This window comes from Colletes gigas, unplaced genomic scaffold, assembly GCF_013123115.1.
Source record: "Colletes gigas isolate AHSC1104 unplaced genomic scaffold, ASM1312311v1 Colletes_gigas_Sc00070, whole genome shotgun sequence".
Lineage (NCBI taxonomy): Eukaryota > Metazoa > Arthropoda > Insecta > Hymenoptera > Colletidae > Colletes > Colletes gigas.
The window spans coordinates 279,131-307,105 of record NW_025106699.1 but is presented as its reverse complement, the minus strand read 5'-3'; the positions used below and the strand labels follow the sequence as shown (position 1 = coordinate 307,105).

General features: G+C 34.3%; 1 protein-coding gene across 1 annotated transcript; it reads right to left on the bottom strand.

The window, feature by feature from the left end:
* LOC122403697 (protein WWC2-like) lies at nt 1–27,955 on the bottom strand. The gene is made up of 4 exons (XM_043407389.1): nt 26,762–27,955; nt 26,220–26,360; nt 2,134–2,243; nt 1–1,486 (listed from the first exon to the last, which is right to left on the bottom strand). The coding sequence occupies exons 2-4, from the start codon at nt 26,345–26,347 to the stop codon at nt 1,380–1,382; spliced, it is 345 nt and encodes a 114-aa protein (XP_043263324.1). The 5' UTR covers nt 26,348–26,360; nt 26,762–27,955; the 3' UTR covers nt 1–1,379.
* Between the last annotated feature and the right edge of the window lie 20 nt (nt 27,956–27,975).

Below are 27,975 nucleotides of genomic sequence, written 5' to 3'. Positions count from 1 at the left end.
TTCTCGTATAAAACTATTAACAAAGGAGAATTATGACTCCTGGAGAGTTCATGCAGAAGAGATACAAAAGTAGATGATAAATGGTGTTATTACAAAGCCGATAGTGCTGGTATCGCACCCAAAAAATATAGTATAGAATAGAATAGAAGAGATACAAGACAAAAATGTATAAAAAAAAATGTAAGGATCGCACCAAATTGGTCTAATTAATTCATTCGAAGGAGTTGCAACAGATTCGAGGCTGCGAAACCTTGTATGAAATTTGGAGAAAACTTGAGACAGAGTACGCATCTAAAGGGCCAGCGAGAAGCCAGCCTCATATTTCTCAAGCAGTTGGCATTGTCTAGAATGTCAGAACGTGAAGATATTTGAGAACATTTGAATAAGTTTTTCGATGCAATTGACAAATTAGCTGCTATGGATGTAACAATACATGCTGCTATTCTTCTATTATATAGTCTACGAAGCAGCTATGAGAGTTTTCGCTGTGCAATTGAGTCTCGCTACGAGTTACCTAATCCAGACACACTGAAAGTAAAAATTATTAAAGAAAGCGAAGCTAGGTCCAAGTCAAGTGCAGTTGATTCTTCTGGAGCAATGGATACAAGCAAAAATATAATCCACGCGACCAAAATAATAATAGAAATCAATTCAAGAAGGATGTAAGGCTGCAACGACGGGGAAGTACCAAAGTAAAATGTTATAAGTGTGGAAAAGCGGGACATAAATCACCGCAATGCAGATCAAAACAAGCGTCCAGAAATTTGCATTCATCGCACAATGTTGATGACGATACATTGCAAGCAACCTTTAGGCTTGTAATGAATGAATGCGGTTATATTATGTGAGAGTTTCGATTGAAGGCATTGCCGACTATGTGTGTGTGTTTCGCGTGAAGTATGTATTAGAAGTTGTTCATTTTATTAGTTAATCGTTTGTTAATAATAATTTAGTTAGTTACGTTCGAGCCAGCTTTCTGTATAAAACATTGAATTTAGATATTAAAGAGAAAATATCTTACAACATTTTGTGCGATATATATTGCAGGCTATTCCTCGAACGAACATGTGTTGGGGGGGACCGCAACTGGGTTGCAACAGTATGTTTATTATACCATAATAAATACAAGATTTATGACGTAACCCGAACTTAAATTAAATGTGGATCGAAATAGGATGTGTAGCAATTTTAAAATAGTTTGTGACTTCTTACGATAAACCAGCTCTTCTAAAACACCTAGTAGGACGTATGTACTAAAGTATTGCGTAGTAAAATATATGTAACGGGTTACTTGCACTATAAAACGTGAATTGACACTTCTCACCACTGGCTAGTACCTATTTCTGCGCTTAAAGGCAATGAAAGTAATTGAAAGGTCTTTAAAATCTTACCTCGAGTACGTCTTGTGCAGTCTGAAGATATTCTCGAAGCATGGCCTCTTGAATGGCGCGCCATTCTTGTCTTGGATCTTCGAGTTGTGTCGTCTCTAAAACAAACAATCGTAAAAAAAAATAACACACAGCGAATCGGAAAATTATTGGCACATGCAATCATTTTTTAAAGCAAAAAGTAAATAGATGGTTTGGAACCTCGATTGTTAAAATTATAAAATAGAAGTATGAAATTACGAAAAATCGAATTCGCGTAGTTTTGCATCGCAAAATTATTGGTAGACAACAAAAAACGTATATTTTAATATCAAACGAATTTCACATTATTATTTTATGGCTTCCCTAACCACAAAACCGAAACTAATATATTTCTCATAAACAAATATTATAGCCCTCTCATTGTTTTCTTATTTTGCTTAATACTATGAAATTTGTGCGCATGCCAATAATTTACGACTCGCTGTATCACTTGTCATCTATTTCTAATTCTATTTAGGCGCGATTTATTTCGTATTATTAATTGGTATTGTGATAATTATTAATAGATCAAAGATTACTTATAAAGATACTTTTGCATATTATTTGTTGCAAGTTTGGCACATATATTTCTCTTATTCAGAAAACATTTGACATTTTATTATTTTAGCGACAGAAAGCATTTAGTTTATAAATACCTAAGAATATATTTATATATAACGTGTTATCGTTCATGATCGCATGTAAAAAGGAAAATAATACGCACGATTGACGTGATTAATGTAGTATGCACCCACATGCTTGTCATAAGCTTCCTCCCATCCAAGTGGAAGCTCGTTTCCGATACAGTCTGCGAACGTTTGAGGTTTTGTAAACCTGCAATTAGGAAAAAAAAAACACTCTGAGGAACCTGCCTGGCAACAAATTTATTAAGATTTTGTTTTGGGAACACTACAGATACTTTCCTTACGCCTTAGATAGGTCGGAAAGTTAAAATTCTGGGGCAGTCGAGACTTGGAATGGAATCGTATGCCGATTATCGCGCGGTCGTGTTTCAGCTGTTTATTTTTTATAAGAGCAAGAAGGAAAGCCTGACACTAGCGTTCTTTATCGATTTCCCGAAGTTGTGCCGAAGTGTCGAGCTCACGTACAGGTGGCTCGTGCGGCAGTATAACAGGGTGTTCGGCCACCTCTGGGAAAAATTATAATGGAAGATTCTAGAGGCACAAAATAAGACGAAAATCAAGAATACCAATTTTTTGATTGAGGCTTCCTTAAAAACTTATTAACGTTTAAAGTTCCATACCGACCAGAAATTTTTTCGACAAGATAAAAAATTTCAAATAATTCTGAAAAAATTATTTTCAGTTGCGTGGGTCAATTACATTCACTTTTAGTGAATATACATACCCCCGAAATCCTACTCAGTTTCCAGAAAAAAATTCAAGAAACTGCTGAAACTTTATGGTGAAAAAAAAGAATTTCGAATCGTCCTGGAAAAATTATTTTTAGTTGCAGGAGTCAATTACATGCATTTTTGGTCAACAGAAATACCCACGAAATCCTACTCAGTTTCGAGAAAAAAATTCCTTACCGAAAATATAATTTCTGGCCGAATTTTCATGCGAATCTTTAAAACGTCATAACTCCTGAACGGATTGAAGGATTTCAATGTTTCAAAAGGTAAACAACGCATACTTTGGTGGATAATATGTAGAAATTCTAACAATATTGAAAAAGTTGTTCCTTGACCCCGTAAAGTGAGAAAGAACACATAAAAATGGTTCAATTTTCAAACAGTCATAATTCCTACAATAGCGAATATATTTTAATGAAACTTTTTTCGGAAGTAGAGCTCATAGATGCCTACAAAAAAGTATTGCACAATTTTTCTGTACAGCGTGAAACAAATTTATTAAAAATGAAAAACGAATTTTTAAGAAACATCAACAGGGTGCATCTGTCGGTGAAAAAAAATTTTAAATCATTCTAAAAAAATTATTTTCGGTCGCGAGAGTCAATTACAAGCATTTTTGGTGAATACACATACCCCCGAAATCCTACTCAGTTTCCAGAAAAAAATTCAAGAAACTGCTGAAACTTTATGGTGAAATTAAAAAATTTCAAATCGTCCTGGAAAAATTATTTTCAGTTGCAGGGGTCAATTACATGCATTTTTGGTCAACAGAAATACCCACGAAATCCTACTCAGTTTCGAGAAAAAAATTCCTTACCGAAAATCTAATGTGAAACTTCTTGCATATCTTTAAAACGTCATAACTTCTGAACGGATTGCAGGATTTTAAAGTTTCAGAATGCAAACAACGCGTATTTCGGTGAAAAATATGCAGAAATTCTAACAATATTGACAAAATCGTTCCTTGACACCGTCAGAACTGGTCCAATTTTCAAACGACCATAACTCCTACAATAGTAAAGTTATCTCATTGAAATTCAGTAGAGAAGTAGAGCTCATGAATACCTACAATAAAGTATTAAACAACTTTTCTGTACAGCGTCAACCAAATTTATTAAAATTGCAAAACGAATTTTTAAGAAAAATCGAGAGGTGGTAGGTGCCTCGAAAAAAAAAAATTTTAAATCATTCTAAAAAAATTATTTTCGGTTGCGAGAGTCAATTACAAGCATTTTTGGTGAATACACATACCCCCGAAATCCTACTGAGATTCCAGAAAAAAATTCAAGAAACTGCTGAAACTTTATGGTGAAATTAAAAAATTTCAAATCGTCCTGGAAAAAATATTTTCAGTTGCAGGGGTCAATTACAAGCATCTTTGGTCAAAAGACATACCTTCGAAATCCTACGCAGTTTCGAGAAAAAAATTCGAGTAGGTGGACAAATTTTATTAATAATTTTGTTAATATCTTTTTAACGAAGCCTCAATCAACAAATTGGTATTCTTGATTTTTGTCTTATTTTGGCCTCTAGAATCTTCCATTAAAATTTTTCCCAGGGGTGGCCGAACACCCTGTATGCCTGCTATCCCCACCACTACGTTAGACGCTAAGGAAGTTCGTCGTCACTATTGTCGATTTCGATGCACTCAATTATGCCCGATCTGGCCTCACTGCTCCGGGGGCAGTGATGGACATTCGTGGGAATTTTGGTCATGCGCACTGGAGCGCATGATCACTACCGTATACACTTAACTAGAATTTAGGGTACCGTTGGATCCCATTAAGGAACAAAATTTAAGGACAGGGTAAGAGACAAAAACAAAAAATTTACACTTAATCTACACGAGTATAGCTAGAGAAATACGTAGGGGATCTTCGATAAGTTAATTTTTCTGTGATTGGCGAGCATTTGGAGTAGAAAGTTACATCTAAAGATACATCTATGGCAGAAAGCTAACGCATGCGCAAAAAGGAATCCCACGGGGGAAAATTCTAGTGCGCATGTCCAAAATTCCCACGATTGTCCATCACTGCTCCGGGGACATTTCACGGCGTGTGTCTGCCCCTGGGCCCTGCGTGAAAAACATCGACGGAACAAGGTAGATCCAGGAATGCGAAGTCGAGCACGTGTGGGCCATCCGACAGTCCGTTGGGGTTGCAACCACTTGCCTCCCTTATCTCTCTCTCACACACACACATATATGCACACACACACACACACACACACACACACACGCATTCTAGACTCAATGGAGACAAAGGACAGAATCGACAATGGTCGAACGGTTCGCCAGCTAGTCAGTCATAAAATCAGTCAAGACAACTCACATCATAAACATAATTTCATTCGGTTATTGTTACGGTGCATTACAAAAATCACCTAACGAGTCACCGAAATATCCCTAATCCCAACCAAATGTTTCCAACTCGTCACTTTTCACTTCCAAGACCTTGACCATCCCTTTCCAGTACCATTCCTTCGAACTCCTTTCATCTTCCCTAATCCAGTGCATTCTGCGACCAATCAAACATCTACATACAGTCACACGAACTTTCCTTGTATCAAACATTCTCAACAATCAGTCAACCAGAAACATTCTTGTACATTCATACAAAACACAATTCAAGTTACACTTATTGTGAAATAAATACATGCAAACGAAAATCATCGTTCGTTTCTTTCCAACTATCCCGGCACGCTTTGGTTCGCCGATCGGGACTGTCCAATTCTACAATTTTCACGCCTGTCGACGCAACAGTTATGTGTCAACACTTTGACGGCCGCTGTCACGTATACGTGACTTTGTCAGCTAGCAGACGTTGAGATACCGAGATGTGTTGGAAATGTTAGAAAGGGCCATTTACTTCGAACCCCTGATTTTGTATGTTCTTTCAATCAGATCATAATTTAGCAATTTCCAGTTTTTGATATACCATAGTTGGAGCTATCAGTGAAAGTTATCTAACAGATTCTACTGTAATTTGTTGTAATCGTATGCTAATAAACGAGCAATCCATAGACTGTGCTTCTGAAATATTACTTGTACAAACAAGATTTCTTTTTAGGTTATATTTATAATTCCTAGCGTCTTCGTGTATCTCACTATGGTCTACAATATCAATGGTGATGGACAACGGTCTTCGCGCGATTCGTGCGGCCATTAGTGTGTTAAATAATATAAGGAAAAAATAAGTGTCGAAGTGTTCAATACGTAAAAAACGTGCAGGAACATGGCCGCGTCTAGTATGGTCTCGATCATCGAGAAATTAACAGAGCACAATTATGATTTGTGGAGGGTACAAATGAGAAGCATATTAACATACGATAAGTCCTTGGAAAAAGATTAGAAGAACAAATTATTTTAAGTAGATTTTTTTAATTTTTCAACATAACCTCCTTTTAGCACTATACACTTTTCCAAGCGTTTCTCCAACTTTTTTAAGCGATTTAAAAAGTAAGATTTCGGAAGGTCCTCAAAATAGGCATTTGTTTAGTCGGTGATCTCCTCGTTCGACGTGGACCGTTGTCCGCCATTTTTTTAAATTTTAAAAGAAAAGCTGAAAGACAAACGGGTCGTCAAAATCAAAAAAATTCGCACGGATAACGCGAAAGAGTATCTTTCAAAAGAATTTAAAAACTTTCTTAACCCATTATAAGCCACTGTTCTATTTATAGAACACCGAGTATTTTATTTCTTTTCCAACCCTTAAAATTTGATCAAATCAAATGAAAAATTTACCACATATATTTTAGGGTGTATCAAACTAAATTATAATTATTGTTGCATTACATTACCAATATTTTTTTGATAAGAAAATTGTAAACATTGCATAAATTTTCTTACTTTGTGTCGAATTATATACTGAATCATAAAAACTAACACATCGAATTACGGTTTTTTAAATTTTGTTTGCAATTTTTAACGTACGATGTTATTTTAGCGCCATTTGACCCATTATAAGCCAGTGCCCCATATATGGGACACCGAGTATTTTATTTCTTTTCCAACCCTTAAAATTGGTTCAAATCAAATGAAAAATTTACCACTTATATTTTAGGGTGTATTAAATTATAATTATTGTTGTATTGCATTACCAATATTTTTTTTATAAGAAAATTGTAAACATTGCATAAATTTTCTTACTTTGTGTCGAATTATATACTGAATCATAAAAACTAACACATCGAATTACCGTTTTTTAAATTTTGTTTGCAATTTTTAACGTACGATGTTATTTTAGCGCCATTTGACCCATTATAAGCCAGTGCCCCATATATGGGACACCGAGTATTTTATTTTTTTTCCAACCCTTAAAATTGGTTCAAATCAAATGAAAAATTTACCACTTATATTTTAGGGTGTATTAAATTATAATTATTGTTGTATTGCATTACCAATATTTTTTTGATAAGAAAATTGTAAACATTGCATAAATTTTCTTACTTTGTGTCGAATTATATACTGAATCATAAAAACTAACACATCGAATTACGGTTTTTTAAATTTTGTTTGCAATTTTTAACGTACGATGTTATTTTAGCGCCATTTGACCCATTATAAGCCAGTGCCCCATATATGGGACACTGAGTATTTTATTTCTTTTCCAATCCTTAAAATTTGATCAAATCAAATGAAAAATTTACCACTTATATTTTAGGGTGTATTAAATTATAATTATTGTTGTATTGCATTACCAATATTTTTTTGATAAGAAAATTGTAAACATTGCATAAATTTTCTTACTTTGTGTCGAATTATATACTGAATCATAAAAACTAACACATCGAATTACGGTTTTTTAAATTTTGTTTGCAATTTTTAACGTACGATGTTATTTTAGCGCCATTTGACCCATTATAAGCCAGTGCCCCATATATGGGACACCGAGTATTTTATTTCTTTTCCAACCCTTAAAATTGGTTCAAATCAAATGAAAAATTTACCACTTATATTTTAGGGTGTATTAAATTATAATTATTGTTGTATTATATTACCAATATTTGTTTAATAAAAAAATTGTAAACATTGCATAAATTTTCTTACTTTGTGTCGAATTATATACTGAATCATAAAAACTAACACATCGAATTACCGTTTTTTAAATTTTGTTTGCAATTTTTAACGTACGATGTTATTTTAGCGCCATTTGACCCATTATAAGCCAGTGCCCCATATATGGGACACCGAGTATTTTATTTTTTTTCCAACCCTTAAAATTTGATCAAATCAAATGAAAAATTTACCACTTATATTTTAGGGTGTATTAAATTATAATTATTGTTGTATTGCATTACCAATATTTTTTTGATAAGAAAATTGTAAACATTGCATAAATTTTCTTACTTTGTGTCGAATTATATACTGAATCATAAAAACTAACACATCGAATTACGGTTTTTTAAATTTTGTTTGCAATTTTTAACGTACGATGTTATTTTAGCGCCGTTTGACCCATTATAAGCCAGTGCCCCATATATGGGACACCGAGTATTTTATTTCTTTTCCAACCCTTAAAATTGGTTCAAATCAAATGAAAAATTTACCACTTATATTTTAGGGTGTATTAAATTATAATTATTGTTGTATTGCATTACCAATATTTTTTTTATAAGAAAATTGTAAACATTGCATAAATTTTCTTACTTTGTGTCGAATTATATACTGAATCATAAAAACTAACACATCGAATTACGGTTTTTTAAATTTTGTTTGCAATTTTTAACGTACGATGTTATTTTAGCGCCGTTTGACCCATTATAAGCCAGTGCCCCATATATGGGACACTGAGTATTTTATTTCTTTTCCAACCCTTAAAATTGGTTCAAATCAAATGAAAAATTTACCACTTATATTTTAGGGTGTATTAAATTATAATTATTGTTGTATTGCATTACCAATATTTTTTTGATAAGAAAATTGTAAACATTGCATAAATTTTCTTACTTTGTGTCGAATTATATACTGAATCATAAAAACTAACACATCGAATTATGGTTTTTTAAATTTTGTTTGCAATTTTTAACGTACGATGTTATTTTAGCGCCATTTGACCCATTATAAGCCAGTGCCCCATATATGGGACACCGAGTATTTTATTTTTTTCCCAACCCTTAAAATTGGTTCAAATCAAATGAAAAATTTACCACTTATATTTTAGGGTGTATTAAATTATAATTATTGTTGTATTGCATTACCAATATTTTTTTGATAAGAAAATTGTAAACATTGCATAAATTTTCTTACTTTGTGTCGAATTATATACTGAATCATAAAAACTAACACATCGAATTACGGTTTTTTAAATTTTGTTTGCAATTTTTAACGTACGATGTTATTTTAGCGCCATTTGACCCATTATAAGCCAGTGCCCCATATATGGGACACCGAGTATTTTATTTTTTTTCCAACCCTTAAAATTGGTTCAAATCAAATGAAAAATTTACCACTTATATTTTAGGGTGTATTAAATTATAATTATTGTTGTATTATATTACCAATATTTGTTTAATAAAAAAATTATAAACATTGCATAAATTTTCTTACTTTGTCTCGAATTATGTACTCAATCGTAAAAACTCCTTTTTTTATCTTCTGTGTCATTCTTATTGAGGAATGATTATTCAAGATTGTTGTAAACTTTGTTTATGTATTTTTAGCAGAAACTCGTATTGGTTACAAGTTTTATGTAGCTGTCCTATAATTAGGACATTGGTACTTAGCGTTATCAAAATATATGTATGTATGCCGTGATTGGTCAGTGTTTTTCGTTAATAATTCAAAAACGAAGCTCCATCCGACATTTCTGCAAAGGAAATTGTTGTTCAGAATCGTCTCAGCTACCCCCCATTTCCGGTTCTTACACTATTTACGGGACACCCTGTATATGTACGTTAGCTCGGCTAAAGAACGCTAGTGTGAGCCTTTCCTTCTTTGCTCTTGTAACAGCTGAAATACGATCTCGAGATAATCGGGAGATGATTCAAAATCTCGACTGCCTCCGCCATTTTTACTTTCCGACCTATGTAAGTATGGAAAGTACCATAGTGAAAGAAACATTTCGAAAATTTCGAAATACACGTTTTAACACCCCCTGATCACATTGTGACTATTAAAAAAAAAAATATAATTTTTTTCGTCGAAAAATGTAGGCACCTTTCTGAATTTTTTTCTCGAAAGTGCGTAAGATTTCGGGGGTATGTGTAATGACCAAAAATAATAATAATTGACCCCCGCAACCAAAAATAATTTTTTGAGCACGGTATGAAATTTTTTAATTTTGTCGAAAAATTTCATAGTTTCTCGAATTTTTCTCTAGAAAGTGGATAGGATTTCGAGGGTATGTCTAATGACCAAAAATGATTGTAATTGACCCCCGCAACTAAAAATAATTTTTCCAGAACGATTCGAAATATTTTAATTTTGTCGAAAAATTTGTCGACATACTCGAATTTTTTTCTCGAAAGTGCGTAGGATTTCGGGGGTATGGCTATTCACCAAAAATAATTGTAATTGACCCCCGCAACCGAAAATAATTTTTCCAGAACAATTTGAAATTTTATATTTTCGCCAAAGAATTTGACTTCCTTTCTGAATCTTTTTCTCGAAAACGCATAGGATTTCGGGGGTATGGCTATTCACCAAAAATAATTGTAATTGACCCCCGCAACCGAAAATAATTTTTCCAGAACAATTTGAAATTTTATATTTTCGCCGAAGAATTTGACCTTCTTTCTGAATTTTTTTCTCGAAAACGCATAGGATTTCGGGGGTATGGCTATTCACCAAAAATAATTGTGATTGACCCCCGCAACTAAAAATTATTTTTCCAGAACAATTTGACTAAATTTTTCGACAAAATTAAAAAATTTCAAATTGTTCTGGAAAAATTATTTTTGGTTGCGGGGGTCAATTACAATTACTTTTGGTAAATAGCCAGACACCCGAAATCCTATGCGTTTTCGAGAAAAAAATTCAGAAAGGAGGTCAAATTCTTCGGCGAAAATATAACATTTCAAATCGTTCTGGAAAAATTAGTTTTGATTGCGGAGGTCAATTACAATCACTTTAGGTTATTAGACATACCCTCGAAATCCTACCCATTTTCGAGAAAAAAATTCGAGAAGGTGTGAAATTTATCGACAAAATTAAGAAATTTCAAATCGTTCTGGAAAAATTATTTTCGATTGCGAGGGTCAAGCACAATCATTTTTGGTCATTAGACATACCCCCGAATTCCTTACCATTTTCGAGAAAAAAATTCGAGTAAGTGCTGAAAGTTTTGGATGAAAAAAAAGACTTTCAAATTGTTCTGGAAAAATTAGTTTTGGTTGCGGGGATCAATTACAATCATTTTTGGTGAATACACATACCCCCGAAATCCTACGTACTTTCGAGAAAAAAATTCTTTCTCGAAAATATAATGTGAGGTTAGGAATGTTACCCTGAAATTACATGCGTATATTTAAAACATCATAACTTTCGAACGGACTGGAGGATTTTAATGATTCTAATGATAATGAGTTCTAGAGCCCCATAAAAATGAGTCGAGAAATTACATTAGATCACATTAGATTCCATCAACAAATTAGTATTCTTGATTTTCGTCCTATTTTGGTCCCTAGAATCCCCCATTACTATTTTCCCAAGGGTGGCCTAACATCCTGTATAATTTCTTTAAATTTTTTACTTAGACCACTTTCATAATTAACACTAAATGAATTCCATATAATGTTGAAATTACAACCACTATCTAACGGTTCATTTTGGACAATATCGTAAAAATTACATTGATTTAATTTAGTTTAATATAATGTGGCGTGAAATAACTGATAAACTCATTTCTTTTTTTCAATTTTAACTTAGACCACTTTCATAATTATGGGCTCATTTAACTTTTCATCTCGCACAATATTTCTTAAATGATTTTTTCTTCCGAAATATTCGATAATTCTATCTATAATATGATTATCCAAATCAGACGTATGTATTGTTCATGTATTGGTTCAGATGTGGTATTCAGAAGAACGCAAGCAATTTTAAAATCTGTAAACAGGGAATGAAGTGTGGTATTTGGAATAGTAGTATTAAAATATTTGAATCTTTGTTTTATCCTTCCGTTTATGACCTCCACAATGTATCGTATTTTAGTAACCTTGTTAGTAAGTTAGCTTGTGTAGTTGTCAGAGATTTTCTAGTTGCATCTGCAAATGCACGCATCTTCCTCACAAATCCTTTTTCCGTAATTTTGGGCATGGAATCTTGAAAACCACGAATATATCCCCAGTTTCCAGAATGTTCATTTCCCCATCACATTTACTATAAACAATTGTGCACAATTCGAAACGCAAAACCTGTAGAATAATGCCTTATAAATACTTTAGGTGCCTGGCGGGGTACAAATTTGGCACTTTTTTAACATCCTTCTTTAAAGTTTCCTTTTTCATTTTTTTCGTAAAGAATTAAAAGTTCTATTGTAGTAGACTTTTAGGAAGATGAAAAGAGACCCTTAAAAAATTTACATGAGCGATTCTAGAGGCCAAAATAAGACGAAAATCAAGAATACCAATTAGTTGATGGAGGCTTCGTTGCAAAGTTATTAACGTTTAAAGTTCCGCCTGTAGAATGGCAATCTGCGTACAGCTGCGCATGCGCGGAAGGTTGCGGCAGGCCAGTGCTAGTGGTTCTCACGCAGCATGAAAAATTCTACTTACCGACGTTATCGACAGCCTCAGATTTTTGTCCACTTATGGAAATGTGAACATTTTACGTTGAATAAGATTCAACCTGTCTTATGAAAATCCAGAAGGGCATATCAAAACTCGCCCGACGAGATTTTCACGGAGAAAGGGCGAATGTCACTTCCAATGCACAATGTTGTCCACGAAAATCACTCACACGCGATCATACACGCCCCCCAATCGTCCACAAATAATCCTTTCAGGCACTAACCACTATGCAATTAAACACGCACATTATGTTATTCGTGACTGTCAATGTGTACGTGTACCACAATTGTTCCGAATTGCTTGCTAATAGAAATATGTTCTTAATTTTTCAAATACACTTCAATTTAAAAATGTAATAAGGAATCGTAGGATAAATGAAATTTTCGCATCGATTTACATTTACCTCGAAGAATGTAACGATACTAGCAGCTGACTGTGCCATCGATCGACGAGGTTCGGAGAAACAAATGCCGAACAGAACCCCCGATTCTACGTCACTCGCCTCGCTTATCTCTCTCTCACACACACGCACACACATATGCACTCACACTCAGCGGAGACAAAGGGCAGCATCGGCACGTGTTCGGCCAGCTAGTCGTAAAAAAGTATCAGTCAAGACAGTTCACGCGACACATTTTAGACATATTTGATTCAGTTATGTATTAAGTAGCATGTAAGAAATACAGCGAATACTTATTAAATTCCTTTTTACATTTTTAAATTAAAGTGTATTTGAAAAATTAATAACAGTTCTATTCGTACTCGGGGGAATCGTGGTGCACGTAAACATAGCCACTCGCGAATAACATAATCGCGGTGCGTGTTTATTTAATTGCATAGTGGTTAGCGCCTGAAAGGATTATTTGTGGACGATCGTGAGGCGTGTATGATCGCGTGTGGGTGATTTTTGTTTACAACATTGTGCATTGGAAGTGACATTCACCCTTTCTCTATCAAAATCTCGTCGGGCGAGTTTTGATATGCCCTTCTGGATTTTCATAAGACAGGTTGAATCTTATTCAACGTAAGGTGTTCGCATTTCCATGAGCGGACAAAAATCTAACGCTGTCGATAACGTCGGTAAGTAGAATTTTTCATGCTGCGTGAGAACCACTGGCACTGGCCTGCCGCAACCTTCCGCGCATGCGCAGCTGTACGCAGACTGCCATTCTACAGGCGGAACTTTAAACGTTAATAACTTTGTAACGAAGCCTCCATCAACTAATTGGTATTCTTCATTTTCGTCTTATTTTGGCCTCTAGAATCGCTCATGTAAATTTTTTAAGGGTCTCTTTTCATCTTCCTAAAAGTCTACTACAATAGAACTTTTAATTCTTTACGAAAAAAATGAAAAAGGAAACTTTAAAGAAGGATGCCAAAAAAGTGCCAAATTTGTACCCCGCCAGGCACCTAAAGTATTTATAAGGCATTATTCTACAGGTTTTGCGTTTCGAATTGTGCACAATTGTTTATAGTAAATGTGATGGGGAATTGGACATTCTGGAAACTGGGGATATATTCGTGGTTTTCAAGATTCCATGCCCAAAATTACGGAAAAAGGATTTGTGAGGAAGATGCCTGCATTTGCAGATGCAACTAGAAAATCTCTGACAACTACACCAGCTAACTTACTAACAAGGTTACTAAAATACGATATATTGTGGAGGTCATAAACGGAAGGATAAAACAAAGATTCAAATATTTTAATACTACTATTCCAAACCACACTTCATTCCCTGTTTACAGATTTTAAAATTGCTTGCGCTCTTCTGAATACCACATCTGAACCAATACATGAACAATACATACGTCTGATTTGGATAATCATATTATAGATAGAATTATCGAATATTTCGGAAAAGAAAATCATTTAACAAATATTGTGCGAGATGAAAAGTTAAATGAGCCCATAATTATGAAAGTGGTCTAAGTTAAAATTGAAAAAAAAAATGAGTTTATCAGTTATTTCACATTATATTAAATTAAATTAAATCAATGTAATTTTTACGATATTGTCCAAAATGAACCGTTAGATAGTGGTTGTAATTTCAACATTATATGGAATTCATTTAGTGTTAATTATGAAAGTGGTCTAAGTAAAAAATTTAAAGAAATTATACAGGATGTTAGGCCACCCTTGGGAAAATAGTAATGGGGGATTCTAGAGGCCAAAATAGGACGAAAATCAAGAATACTAATTTGTTGATGAAATCTAATGGGATCTAATGCCATTTTTCGGCTCATTTTTATGGGGCTCTAGAACTCATTATCATTAGAATCATTAAAATCCTCCAGTCCGTTCGAAAGTTATGATGTTTTAAATATACGCATGAAATTTCAGGGTAACATTCCTAACCTCACATTATGTTTTCGAGAAAGAATTTTTTTCTCGAAAGTACGTAGGATTTCGGGGGTATGTGTATTCACCAAAAATTATTGTAATTGACCCCCGCAACCAAAACTAATTTTTCCAGAACGATTTGAAAGTCTTTTTTTTCATTCAAAACTTTCAGCATTTACTCGAATTTTTTTCTCGAAAATGGTAAGGAATTCGGGGGTATGTCTAATGACCAAAAATGATTGTACTTGACCCTCGCAATCGAAAATAATTATTCCAAAACGATTTGAAATTTCTTAATTTTGTCGATAAATTTCACACCTTCTCGAATTTTTTTCTCGAAAATGGGTAGAATTTCGAGGGTATGTCTAATGACCTAAAGTGATTGTAATTGATCCCTACAACCAAAACTAATTTTTCTAGAACGATTTGAAATTTTTTAATTTTGTCGACTTTATCCACCTACCCGAATTTTTTTCTCGAAAATGCGCAGGATTTCGAGGGTATGTTTATTCACCAAAAATTATTGTAATTGACTCCCGCAACTAAAAATAATTTTTTCAAAATGGTATGAAATTTTTTAACAACTTTTTAACGAAGCGCCAATCATGAAATTGATATTCTTGATTGTCGTCTTATTTTGGCCTCTAGAATCTTCCATTACAATTTTTCCCCGGGGTGGCCGAACACTCTGTATAAATATAACCTTAAAATGCCACGTGGCCCTCTTTGGCGCGTTTTTGAACTACACAATAAGCCGACAAATGACAATCAAACAATAACAGAAACGACAATACGTCCCGGTATACCTAACAATATATGGAATTTATTTAGTTCTATTTTGAAAGTGCCATTAATTCAGTTGGGCACTTCCGAACATATTATTGGCGGAAAAATAATTTATATATGATGTGATTTGCAGATATTATACGACCACGTAATACTTCAAAGAAATGGAAAAGAATACGACAATTATCATCTTTAGACGAATCGTACCAAGACTTCACTGCAAATTTAGAAACCCCAGAAATGGTGCAAGGCAAAACAATAGAAATGGCGTAAGGTAAGAAATGAAAGAGGACAAAAAAAGGAAGCGGTTACGCACAAAATATCAGAAAAATTAAGAGAAATACAGAAGAATACACGAAAAAAAAAATCAAAACTTGTGAGTGCCAACATTTTTGAAAATAAGGATTGCTTTTGCTAAAAAAAATGTTTAGATCGCGTAGAATATAATGAAAGAAAATCTAAGTTTGATCATTTCTGGTAACTAAAAGATTTTGAAACCCGGAATCTATATCTATGTACTACAGTTCATCAACGATTAATAAAACAAAGGCGGCCCAGAACTTTTGAAAGACCTATAAGAAAATGCAGCTAGAAATATTTTCTGTCAAGAAACAATAATTCAGAAGTGTCGGTTTGTAGGAAGTTTTTTTTAGATATATTTAAAATTTCTGTAGGGCGGTTAACTCGCGCTCTGAATGCTGAAACACCTGGAACTGATCGTCGCGGGAAGATGCCTGGATCTTCGCGAAAAACAGATGAAATTAAAATAAAGGCTGTACAAGGATATATTTTAAGTTTCCCAGCATATGAGAGCCACTGCACCAGAGCTCATCATACTCCTGGTCGAAAATATTTGAGTCCTGATTTAGATATTCGTAAAATGTATAGCCTATATGTAGAGAAAATATGTGAGAAAAATAACCAACCATTTGTTAAGCAGTGGATCTACAGGAAAGTGTTTAATACCGAATTTAATTTAAATTTCCATGCTTCTCGAAAAGACACGCGCCAAAAATGCGATTTACTGAAGGGAAAAATCGAAGCATGCCATAACGAGGTAGAGAAGTTACATCTTAGACAATGTCATGATTTACATTTGCAAAATGTCAAACGAGCTAGGAACTGTCTTGCAGGAAGACTAGAAAAAAGCAAAAGAAAATCCCTGGGAATATTATGGATTCTCATTTGATTTGCAAAAAGCACTCCCGTATCCAAAATTTTCTGTTTCGTTAGCTTATTATAAGCGAAATATGTACGTATACAACTTGGGTTTCCATAATTTCCACGATGACAATGTCAAGATGTATCTATGGGATGAAACTACAGCTTCAAGAGGTGCGCAGGAAGTAGCATCGTGCATTTTAATGCATATGGAGGATAGAACTACTCAAAAACACGTAATAGCTTACAGCGATGCTTGTTCAGGCCAAAATCGTAACATCAAAGTAGCATCGACATGGATGAATATTGCTCAGTCATCAAATAATAGTATTGAAACGATAGACCACAAATTTTTGGTATCTGGTCATTCCTTTCTACCGAATGATTTTGTACCGTGTGATTTTGGGTTGATAGAAATGAAAATAAAAAAAGGAAATTACTTATACAACCCTTGGCATTATTATGAATTGATAGAAAAGTGTAGAAGAAGCTGGATTTTATTTCAACGAAGCCACTAGAAGAGTCAACGACAAGAAGAGTAAAAAATACTGTGTTGGAATCTGTCTCTTGGCTGCAAATTCAATGGATGAGATTCTTGGAAAATGAATCTTTTAAGATGTTCTATAAAACTTCTTCAGATGATTCTAAATACCACATTTAATAGGGAAATATTAAATTACTTCCATTATACACCAGCGCTAAACCAGTAACGGAAGAAAAACATAAAGATACTATGTGTTTACTGCCATGCATCCCTCCACTTTTTCAGGAACATTTTAAGAATCTTAAATACTCATGATAAAAGCCTAAAATGATAGAAATGTATTACTTTTTAAAAATAATTAATAAGTGTTCCTGAATTATTTCATTAAAATTATTGTTTCTAATAAAACTTGTGTTTTATTGCTTTAAGTCATTTATAGGACATTCAGTTAATTGTGAAAATGGTCCAAGTCGATTCAAACTTAATTACGAGTTTGATGTTACTGTAGTTAAACTTAGTATTAATTGTAGTCAGAAAAATACATGAAGTGGGGTTATGTTTCGATCGGTCGAATGGTCGATGTGTTCGAGATTTTTCAAGGCGGCTTCGCGAGGTGTCGTGCGAGTTGTTTTTTGTTCGACGAGAGCGACGCGGGGAAGTCCCTTTTCGTCTTTTCGATGTAACGGTCGTGCGAGCGGATATGTTGCGTCAGTCTTCTTATACTTTTCAATTTTATAATTCTCAAATACATCCTATTTGTTATTTCTCGCGCGTCTAATTTATTCGCCACCCTCGATCATCCCAAATCCTACATACATTCTATCCGATAATTGATAGGTATTAGTCACTTAGACTTTTGGTCACTTACTAGCAAGAACTTTGAAAAAGTATCCATACACCGTAATACGTTCAGTTTAAACAATAATAACTTTGATTATGGAAGGCTGCTTAGCTATGAAAGGCACATATGTAGTTGGGGAAATTAATTCAGCTTTCAGACAGTATGAATTTGGTTATGATTTAAATAAAAATACAACAGACAAATCTCAAATACCGAATGAAGTAAGAAAATCAGCGTGAAAATAGTATTCATACTTGACGAAATATAACCAATAAAACTAAAAATCTTTGGAGAGTCAATTCTTAGCGTGGTTTGTTAAAGAATCGTAATTTGTACCACAATGAGTGCTAAAAATAAGGAAACTAGAATAGAGGAAAGAAAAAATTGTAATTGAATTGTGGAAAAGTGGGGAATCGCTTCGCGAGATTGGCGAAAATGGTAAAAAGGAGCGATGCTAGCGCCGAAAAATTTGTACTTCAAACTCTAGAAATGTTGAGAGAAATATTAGAGATAAATTATTGGATGGCTGTGTTAACTTAATTACTATTCATGGCCGCCCTTTCACTTTAATAAATGACATTGCATTCCAGAATATTATACAAATGATACCGTCCATTTCAACCTTAAGTAGATATTCCTTCGCCTGAAGTTCGAGGTACTATTTCAATGAAAACAAAGTTATTCGGAACACGATCGAGTGCAAAATTAAAGGGCAAATTACTGTCATTAAAAATCGATGCAACCACTTGTATGTTCAATATATGTTCGATATACAGGGTGAGGCACAAATTAGTCCATAATATAAATATATTAACACTTTACCGACCGGTAGCGGTTGATTAATCGGCTATCGGTCGGTAAGCGTTGGTCGGTAAAAAAGTTGATTAATAGGCTATCGGTCGGTAAGTGTTGGCCGGTAAAACAGTTGATTAATAGGCGATCGGTCGGTAATGTGTTGAATATAATAAGTTAAACTTAAAAACAAATTGATTTTCGATACAAAATTAAGATCACTGTTCTATTTTTAAATGAAACAGCACTTATTGCAACTAACAAATTCTAAGAAGAGATAAACCTGGTCCTGGACAATATTATTTTAAATCAGGAACAAATTATACAGGCTACTAATCACCCCATAGAAACGTGGCACTACAAAGAAAGACTATTGGAAGGACATGGAGAATTGCTTAGAAAAGGTATAGCCGAATAAATTGAACGTTCGTGGATCATTCGCTAGCTTATCGAAAGAAAACACTTTGTTCCATTTTTTAACTATTGGAAAATTACCTTTTTCCCAATTTCTCTTGTTCTATAGAACACAAAAATGTAAAAATATTCAGAGACATTTCGAATACCGAGGCACATATTTTGGAATTTTTTTAGATTTTTAGATCGAAGGACCGGGTTGTACAAAATAAAAAACCGCAAGAAATACCGAAAAATACCGATTACGTATTGAAGTTGTTGCAGAATTACTTTTATATTTTTACACTAAACAGGTATTATTATTACTATAATTCTCAATTTTTTTCAAAGTTTTCATTTTGATAACCGTAGTGAGAAAAAAAAAATCGATTTTATCCTCATTTTCTGCGTATTACAGTAACTTACACTTTGAATTTTTATGCATTCTTTAACACACGAGTGTTTTGTAGACTGTTTAGCGTTTCTACACTGAGCAGAATTACATAACAATTAAAAAAAATTAAATAAAGTCAATCGTTGAGCACGATATACAGGGTGTTCGGCCACCTCTGGGAAAAATTATAATGGAAGATTCTAGAGGCGAAAATAAGACGAAAATCAAGAATACCAATTTTTTGATCGAGGCTTCCTTAAAAACTTATTAACGTTTAAAGTTCCATACCGACCAGAAATTTTTTGGACGAAATTAAAAAATTTCAAATAATTCTGAAAAAATTATTTTCAGTTGCGTGGGTCAATTACATTCACTTTTAGTGAATAGACATATCCCCGAAATCCTACGCAGTTTCGAGAAAAAAATTCAAGAAACTGCTGAAACTTTATGGCGAAAAAAAAGAATTTCGAATCGTCCTGGAAAAATTATTTTTAGTTGCAGGAGACAATTACATGCATTTTTGGTCAACAGAAATACCCACGAAATCCTACTCAGTTTCGAGAAAAAAATTCCTTACCGAAAATATAATTTCTGGCCGAATTTTCATGCGAATCTTTAAAACGTCTTAACTCCTGAACGGATTGAAGGATTTCAATGTTTCAAAAGGTAAACGACGCGTACTTTGGTGGATAATATGTAGAAATTCTAACAATATTGAAAAAGTTGTTCCTTGACCCCGTAAAGTGAGAAAAAACCCATAAAAATGGTTCAATTTTCAAACAGTCATAATTCCTACAATAGCGAATATATTTTAATGAAACTTTTTTCTGAAGTAGAGCTCATAGATGCCTACAAAAAAGTATTGCACAATTTTTCTGTACAGCGTGAAACAAATTTATTAAAAATGAAAAACGAATTTTTAAGAAACATCAACAGGGTGCATATTTCGGTGAAAAAAAATTTTAAATCATTCTAAAAAAATTATTTTCGGTCGCGAGAGTCAATTACAAGCATTTTTTGTGAATACACATACCCCCGAAATCCTACTCAGTTTCCAGAAAAAAATTCAAGAAACTGCTGAAACTTTATGGTGAAAAAAAAGAATTTCGAATCGTCCTGGAAAAATTATTTTTAGTTGCAGAAGTCAATTACATGCATTTTTGGTCAACAGAAATACCCACGAAATCCTACTCAGTTTCGAGAAAAAAATTTCTTACCGAAAATCTAATGTGAAACTTCTTGCATATCTTTAAAACGTCATAACTTCTGAACGGATTGCAGGATTTTAAAGTTTCAGAATGCAAACAACGCGTATTTCGGTGAAAAATATGCAGAAATTCTAACAATATTGACAAAATCGTTCCTTGACACCGTCAGAACTGGTCCAATTTTCAAACGACCATAACTCCTACAATAGTAAAGTTATCTCATTGAAATTCAGTAGAGAAGTAGAGCTCATGAATACCTACAATAAAGTATTAAACAACTTTTCTGTACAGCGTCAACCAAATTTATTAAAATTGCAAAACGAATTTTTAAGAAAAATCGAGAGGTGGTAGGTGCCTCGAAAAAAAAAAATTTTAAATCATTCTAAAAAAATTATTTTCGGTTGCGAGAGTCAATTACAAGTATTTTTGGTGAATACACATACCCCCGAAATCCTACTCAGATTCCAGAAAAAAATTCAAGGAACTGCTGAAACTTTATGGTGAAATTAAAAAATTTCAAATCGTCCTGGAAAAAATATTTTCAGTTGCAGGGGGCAATTACAAGCATCTTTGGTCAACAGAAATACCCACGAAATCCTACTCAGTTTCGAGAAAAAAATTTCTTACCGAAAATCTAATGTGAAACTTCTTGCATATCTTTAAAACGTCATAACTTCTGAACGGATTGCAGGATTTTAAAGTTTCAGAATGCAAACAACGCGTATTTCGGTGAAAAATATGCAGAAATTCTAACAATATTGACAAAATCGTTCCTTGACACCGTCAGAACTGGTCCAATTTTCAAACGACCATAACTCCTACAATAGTAAAGTTATCTCATTGAAATTCAGTAGAGAAGTAGAGCTCATGAATACCTACAATAAAGTATTAAACAACTTTTCTGTACAGCGTCAACCAAATTTATTAAAATTGCAAAACGAATTTTTAAGAAAAATCGAGAGGTGGTAGGTGCCTCGAAAAAAAAAAATTTTAAATCATTCTAAAAAAATTATTTTCGGTTGCGAGAGTCAATTACAAGTATTTTTGGTGAATACACATACCCCCGAAATCCTACTCAGATTCCAGAAAAAAATTCAAGGAACTGCTGAAACTTTATGGTGAAATTAAAAAATTTCAAATCGTCCTGGAAAAAATATTTTCAGTTGCAGGGGGCAATTACAAGCATCTTTGGTCAACAGAAATACCCACGAAATCCTACTCAGTTTCGAGAAAAAAATTTCTTACCGAAAATCTAATGTGAAACTTCTTGCATATCTTTAAAACGTCATAACTTCTGAACGGATTGCAGGATTTTAAAGTTTCAGAATGCAAACAACGCGTATTTCGGTGAAAAATATGCAGAAATTCTAACAATATTGACAAAATCGTTCCTTGACACCGTCAGAACTGGTCCAATTTTCAAACGACCATAACTCCTACAATAGTAAAGTTATCTCATTGAAATTCAGTAGAGAAGTAGAGCTCATGAATACCTACAATAAAGTATTAAACAACTTTTCTGTACAGCGTCAACCAAATTTATTAAAATTGCAAAACGAATTTTTAAGAAAAATCGAGAGGTGGTAGGTGCCTCGAAAAAAAAAAATTTTAAATCATTCTAAAAAAATTATTTTCGGTTGCGAGAGTCAATTACAAGTATTTTTGGTGAATACACATACCCCCGAAATCCTACTCAGATTCCAGAAAAAAATTCAAGGAACTGCTGAAACTTTATGGTGAAATTAAAAAATTTCAAATCGTCCTGGAAAAAATATTTTCAGTTGCAGGGGGCAATTACAAGCATCTTTGGTCAACAGAAATACCCACGAAATCCTACTCAGTTTCGAGAAAAAAATTCCTTACCGAAAATCTAATGTGAAACTTCTTGCATATCTTTAAAACGTTATAACTTCTGAACGGATTGCAGGATTTTAAAGTTTCAGAATGCAAACAACGCGTATTTCGGTGAAAAATATGCAGAAATTCTAACAATATTGACAAAATCGTTCCTTGACACCGTCAGAACTGGTCCAATTTTCAAACGACCATAACTCCTACAATAGTAAAGTTATCTCATTGAAATTCAGTAGAGAAGTAGAGCTCATGAATACCTACAATAAAGTATTAAACAACTTTTCTGTACAGCGTCAACCAAATTTATTAAAATTGGAAAACGAATTTTTAAGAAAAATCGAGAGGTGGTAGGTGCCTCGAAAAAAAAAAAATTTTAAATCATTCTAAAAAAATTATTTTCGGTCGCGAGAGTCAATTACAAGCATTTTTGGTGAATACACATACCCCCGAAATCCTACTCAGTTTCCAGAAAAAAATTCAAGAAACTGCTGAAACTTTATGGTGAAATTAAAAAATTTCAAATCGTCCTGGAAAAAATATTTTCAGTTGCAGGGGGCAATTACAAGCATCTTTGGTCAACAGAAATACCCACGAAATCCTACTCAGTTTCGAGAAAAAAATTCCTTACCGAAAATCTAATGTGAAACTTCTTGCATATCTTTAAAACGTTATAACTTCTGAACGGATTGCAGGATTTTAAAGTTTCAGAATGCAAACAACGCGTATTTCGGTGAAAAATATGCAGAAATTCTAACAATATTGACAAAATCGTTCCTTGACACCGTCAGAACTGGTCCAATTTTCAAACGACCATAACTCCTACAATAGTAAAGTTATCTCATTGAAATTCAGTAGAGAAGTAGAGCTCATGAATACCTACAATAAAGTATTAAACAACTTTTCTGTACAGCGTCAACCAAATTTATTAAAATTGCAAAACGAATTTTTAAGAAAAATCGAGAGGTGGTAGGTGCCTCGAAAAAAAAAAATTTTAAATCATTCTAAAAAAATTATTTTCGGTTGCGAGAGTCAATTACAAGTATTTTTGGTGAATACACATACCCCCGAAATCCTACTCAGATTCCAGAAAAAAATTCAAGGAACTGCTGAAACTTTATGGTGAAATTAAAAAATTTCAAATCGTCCTGGAAAAAATATTTTCAGTTGCAGGGGGCAATTACAAGCATCTTTGGTCAACAGAAATACCCACGAAATCCTACTCAGTTTCGAGAAAAAAATTCCTTACCGAAAATCTAATGTGAAACTTCTTGCATATCTTTAAAACGTTATAACTTCTGAACGGATTGCAGGATTTTAAAGTTTCAGAATGCAAACAACGCGTATTTCGGTGAAAAATATGCAGAAATTCTAACAATATTGACAAAATCGTTCCTTGACACCGTCAGAACTGGTCCAATTTTCAAACGACCATAACTCCTACAATAGTAAAGTTATCTCATTGAAATTCAGTAGAGAAGTAGAGCTCATGAATACCTACAATAAAGTATTAAACAACTTTTCTGTACAGCGTCAACCAAATTTATTAAAATTGCAAAACGAATTTTTAAGAAAAATCGAGAGGTGGTAGGTGCCTCGAAAAAAAAAAATTTTAAATCATTCTAAAAAAATTATTTTCGGTTGCGAGAGTCAATTACAAGTATTTTTGGTGAATACACATACCCCCGAAATCCTACTCAGTTTCCAGAAAAAAATTCAAGAAACTGCTGAAACTTTATGGTGAAATTAAAAAATTTCAAATCGTCCTGGAAAAAATATTTTCAGTTGCAGGGGGCAATTACAAGCATCTTTGGTCAACAGAAATACCCACGAAATCCTACTCAGTTTCGAGAAAAAAATTCCTTACCGAAAATCTAATGTGAAACTTCTTGCATATCTTTAAAACGTTATAACTTCTGAACGGATTGCAGGATTTTAAAGTTTCAGAATGCAAACAACGCGTATTTCGGTGAAAAATATGCAGAAATTCTAACAATATTGACAAAATCGTTCCTTGACACCGTCAGAACTGGTCCAATTTTCAAACGACCATAACTCCTACAATAGTAAAGTTATCTCATTGAAATTCAGTAGAGAAGTAGAGCTCATGAATACCTACAATAAAGTATTAAACAACTTTTCTGTACAGCGTCAACCAAATTTATTAAAATTGCAAAACGAATTTTTAAGAAAAATCGAGAGGTGGTAGGTGCCTCGAAAAAAAAAAATTTTAAATCATTCTAAAAAAATTATTTTCGGTTGCGAGAGTCAATTACAAGTATTTTTGGTGAATACACATACCCCCGAAATCCTACTCAGTTTCCAGAAAAAAATTCAAGAAACTGCTGAAACTTTATGGTGAAATTAAAAAATTTCAAATCGTCCTGGAAAAAATATTTTCAGTTGCAGGGGTCAATTACAAGCATCTTTGGTCAAAAGACATACCTCCGAAATCCTACGCAGTTTCGAGAAAAAAATTCGAGTAGGTGGACAAATTTTATTAATAATTTTGTTAATATCATTTTAACGAAGCCTCAATCAACAAATTGGTATTCTTGATTTTCGTCTTATTTTGGCCTTTAGAATCTCCCATTAAAATTTTTCCCAGGGGTGGCCGACACAAAAAGTGTCTTATAATTTTGTCCAAGTAAAATTGTATAATTTTAGTTTAGATTGAAAATTTGTTTAACATTTATTTAGTTTTAAAAAGTACTAATCAGAAATAAATGATATTGTCTCACACGTAACATTGTTTAATATAAATACAATATTAAGAGAACATATCCATGCATCAGTAATTCTCAAGCTGCCATGATTTTGTCCATCAGTACGTAAGTACACGTATTGTAATTACTTGATTAAATATTGGGTTAGAATTCTATTCGGAAATATCTATTATTTCTAATGTGTTTTCTTTACCCTACTAAACAATGCTTTATTATGAATTCTTTTCCTTGGTGTCGAGGGTCGCGGGTTAGTTTGGTTACGAAATTAGGTTGCGGCTCGAAAAACGTCGAGGAACATCGGCTCGGATCGGTTTAATAATCGCCCATCACGTTTTTGGAATTCGAACGAAAAATAAAGAAAATTAATAGCTTTGTATTCGAGTCGACCCTGATCGCCAGATATCTGCAGTTTTTCACCGAGAACGCAGCGGCCCTGGCGACTGGAATGCGGGCGCGGCGAGTCGATATATGAATGCACGCATACACACACGTAGTAAATACACACGCTCGTGAAACTTAAGGAGCGCTCACACGAAGGTAACGTAACGTCAGGAATATTTTGCGTTCCGATTTACGCGTGCCTTCGAGTATACATTTCGTCGCGACAGCGCGCTGCATCGGCTCCACGAACACAATTCGGAACTTGAAAAGAAATACACTTTCATACGTGTTCAATTTAACACACATACACACACTTATATATATACATATATGTATTAAATGACATACCTATCTCTAGGATCGATCCACGTTGTTTTTCTTGTGTTGTGATCGATGAAATACACTTTTCCGTCAAAGTCTTGCGCGACGTCCCACCCTTCCGGAAGCGGTATCTCCCCATTCCGTCTCCTTGGCATATTTCACTGCGCTCTAAATCCATCCAAAATTCTCTATCACCGACCAATCGCAAACACATATTCGTGCGCGCGAGCACACATTACTCGTGCCATGTTACACGCTGTATTGATACAGGAGAAAGAAAGATAGCATACACAAGAGAGATAAAAGAGGATCGTTCGAATGGTGGAAAGAAGGAACGCAACAGCAACACACACCGATGTACAGCGGAATGAAGATAGAAAGGATGTATTGCATATCCACGCACGCATGCATACACACACGAATTGCATCTATACATAGAGTGTACGTTATACACTGTAATACATATTTTATATATATATATATATATATAAAATAGATATTATGTATGCATATATGTACTCCCTCTCGCTCTCTTGCTCGCGCGCGCGCTACTCCGCCATCATGAATACCTCATTATCATGAGCGGAGTGACGTCAGAGTCCCCGCCTTCAGATTCCTCTCGAGCGGAATTCCACCGTTAACATTGCTGACTGTAGAAGAAAAGTCCACTGTTCGTATCTTGCCTTGAGACAGTACCGTGGTCCTACATTTGCAAGAGAGCATGTATCGATTGCTCGTTACATTATCGTTGAACACTGTTTCTTTTTTTTTTTTTTTCTTTTTTCTTACTGGAAACTTGCACTGGTCACACCGCGATCGCGAAAAAACATACGAATAACATAGCCTTTGAACTATTCTTTCCGCACCACATGAAAAAATCGAATTCGATTTGATATTACACTTTCACCCTTTACCGTTGGCCTCACACCCGTGGGTTCACTTCAATTTACATTTTTGCTTTCCATTCCCGAAGGTCTTAATTTTACATCGCATTCGGTTAATTTATTGCGACACCATTCTTCGATCGTCGACCGTTCTTTATATGTTTATTATCTGTTTCGCACCATCGGGGCCAGAGATTTTTTCTAAAAATAAATATTCACGGCACCGTGCCGGCAAATAAACGTACATTACCCGCAAACATGATCCAGTCGCGCGTTTCATTGACAAATTTTCGAAAGAGTAATCGAAAGATCGTTCCAGTCTGGGCGTCCTTGTCGTGTATTCGCGTCGTCTTTTCGTACAGCAGGAACGACGAGTTCTTTTACAGAGCAAAGTCGTGAACAGTATCTATGTACGTTTTGTGACCCGCTTTAAGAGGTGCACGGCTAATGCCGGTACTGTCGAACACATTTCACCATACTCCCTTTTCCTTTTTGCACTAAAATTTCCGCCTGTCGTGCAACGTACACCGCGAACAAACCGCCGACGTATCTTTCGGGGAAATGTCAGAATTCGCCTTACATTCCCTCTGCGCGCTATTTCACTACGCTTACCTACACAACAAGACACTGTTACGATTTCCGCGAGACACTTTTGCCCGTTCGTAGGCCGTATTGGATATGGCTTCGTAAAAAGTCCACGGTCTGTCAGCTCTATTTAGTTCGTGTGCCAAGAATACGGGCAAACTACTCTTTCGTTTCGACGATACTAAAACCTCGCGCCAACTACAAGCATGTTGAGTGTTTGTTACATGCCACTGAACGTTCTACCGTGTGCGCTTGGCAATGCTTCTCACTCACTCTCTCTTCCTCTTCGCTTCAACGCGTATACCGATGAGAAC

What these genes read in the sequence shown, in the direction of transcription:
- LOC122403697 (XM_043407389.1), bottom strand. Translation starts at nt 26,347, where the DNA reads ATGCCAAGGAGACGGAATGGGGAGATACCGCTTCCGGAAGGGTGGGAC. An exon ending in TGGATCGATCCTAGAGATAG is followed by an intron (nt 2,244 to 26,219) that starts GTATGTCATTTA and finishes TCCTAATTGCAG; the next exon opens with GTTTACAAAACCTCAAACGT. An exon ending in CTACATTAATCACGTCAATC is followed by an intron (nt 1,487 to 2,133) that starts GTGCGTATTATT and finishes TGTTTGTTTTAG; the next exon opens with AGACGACACAACTCGAAGAT.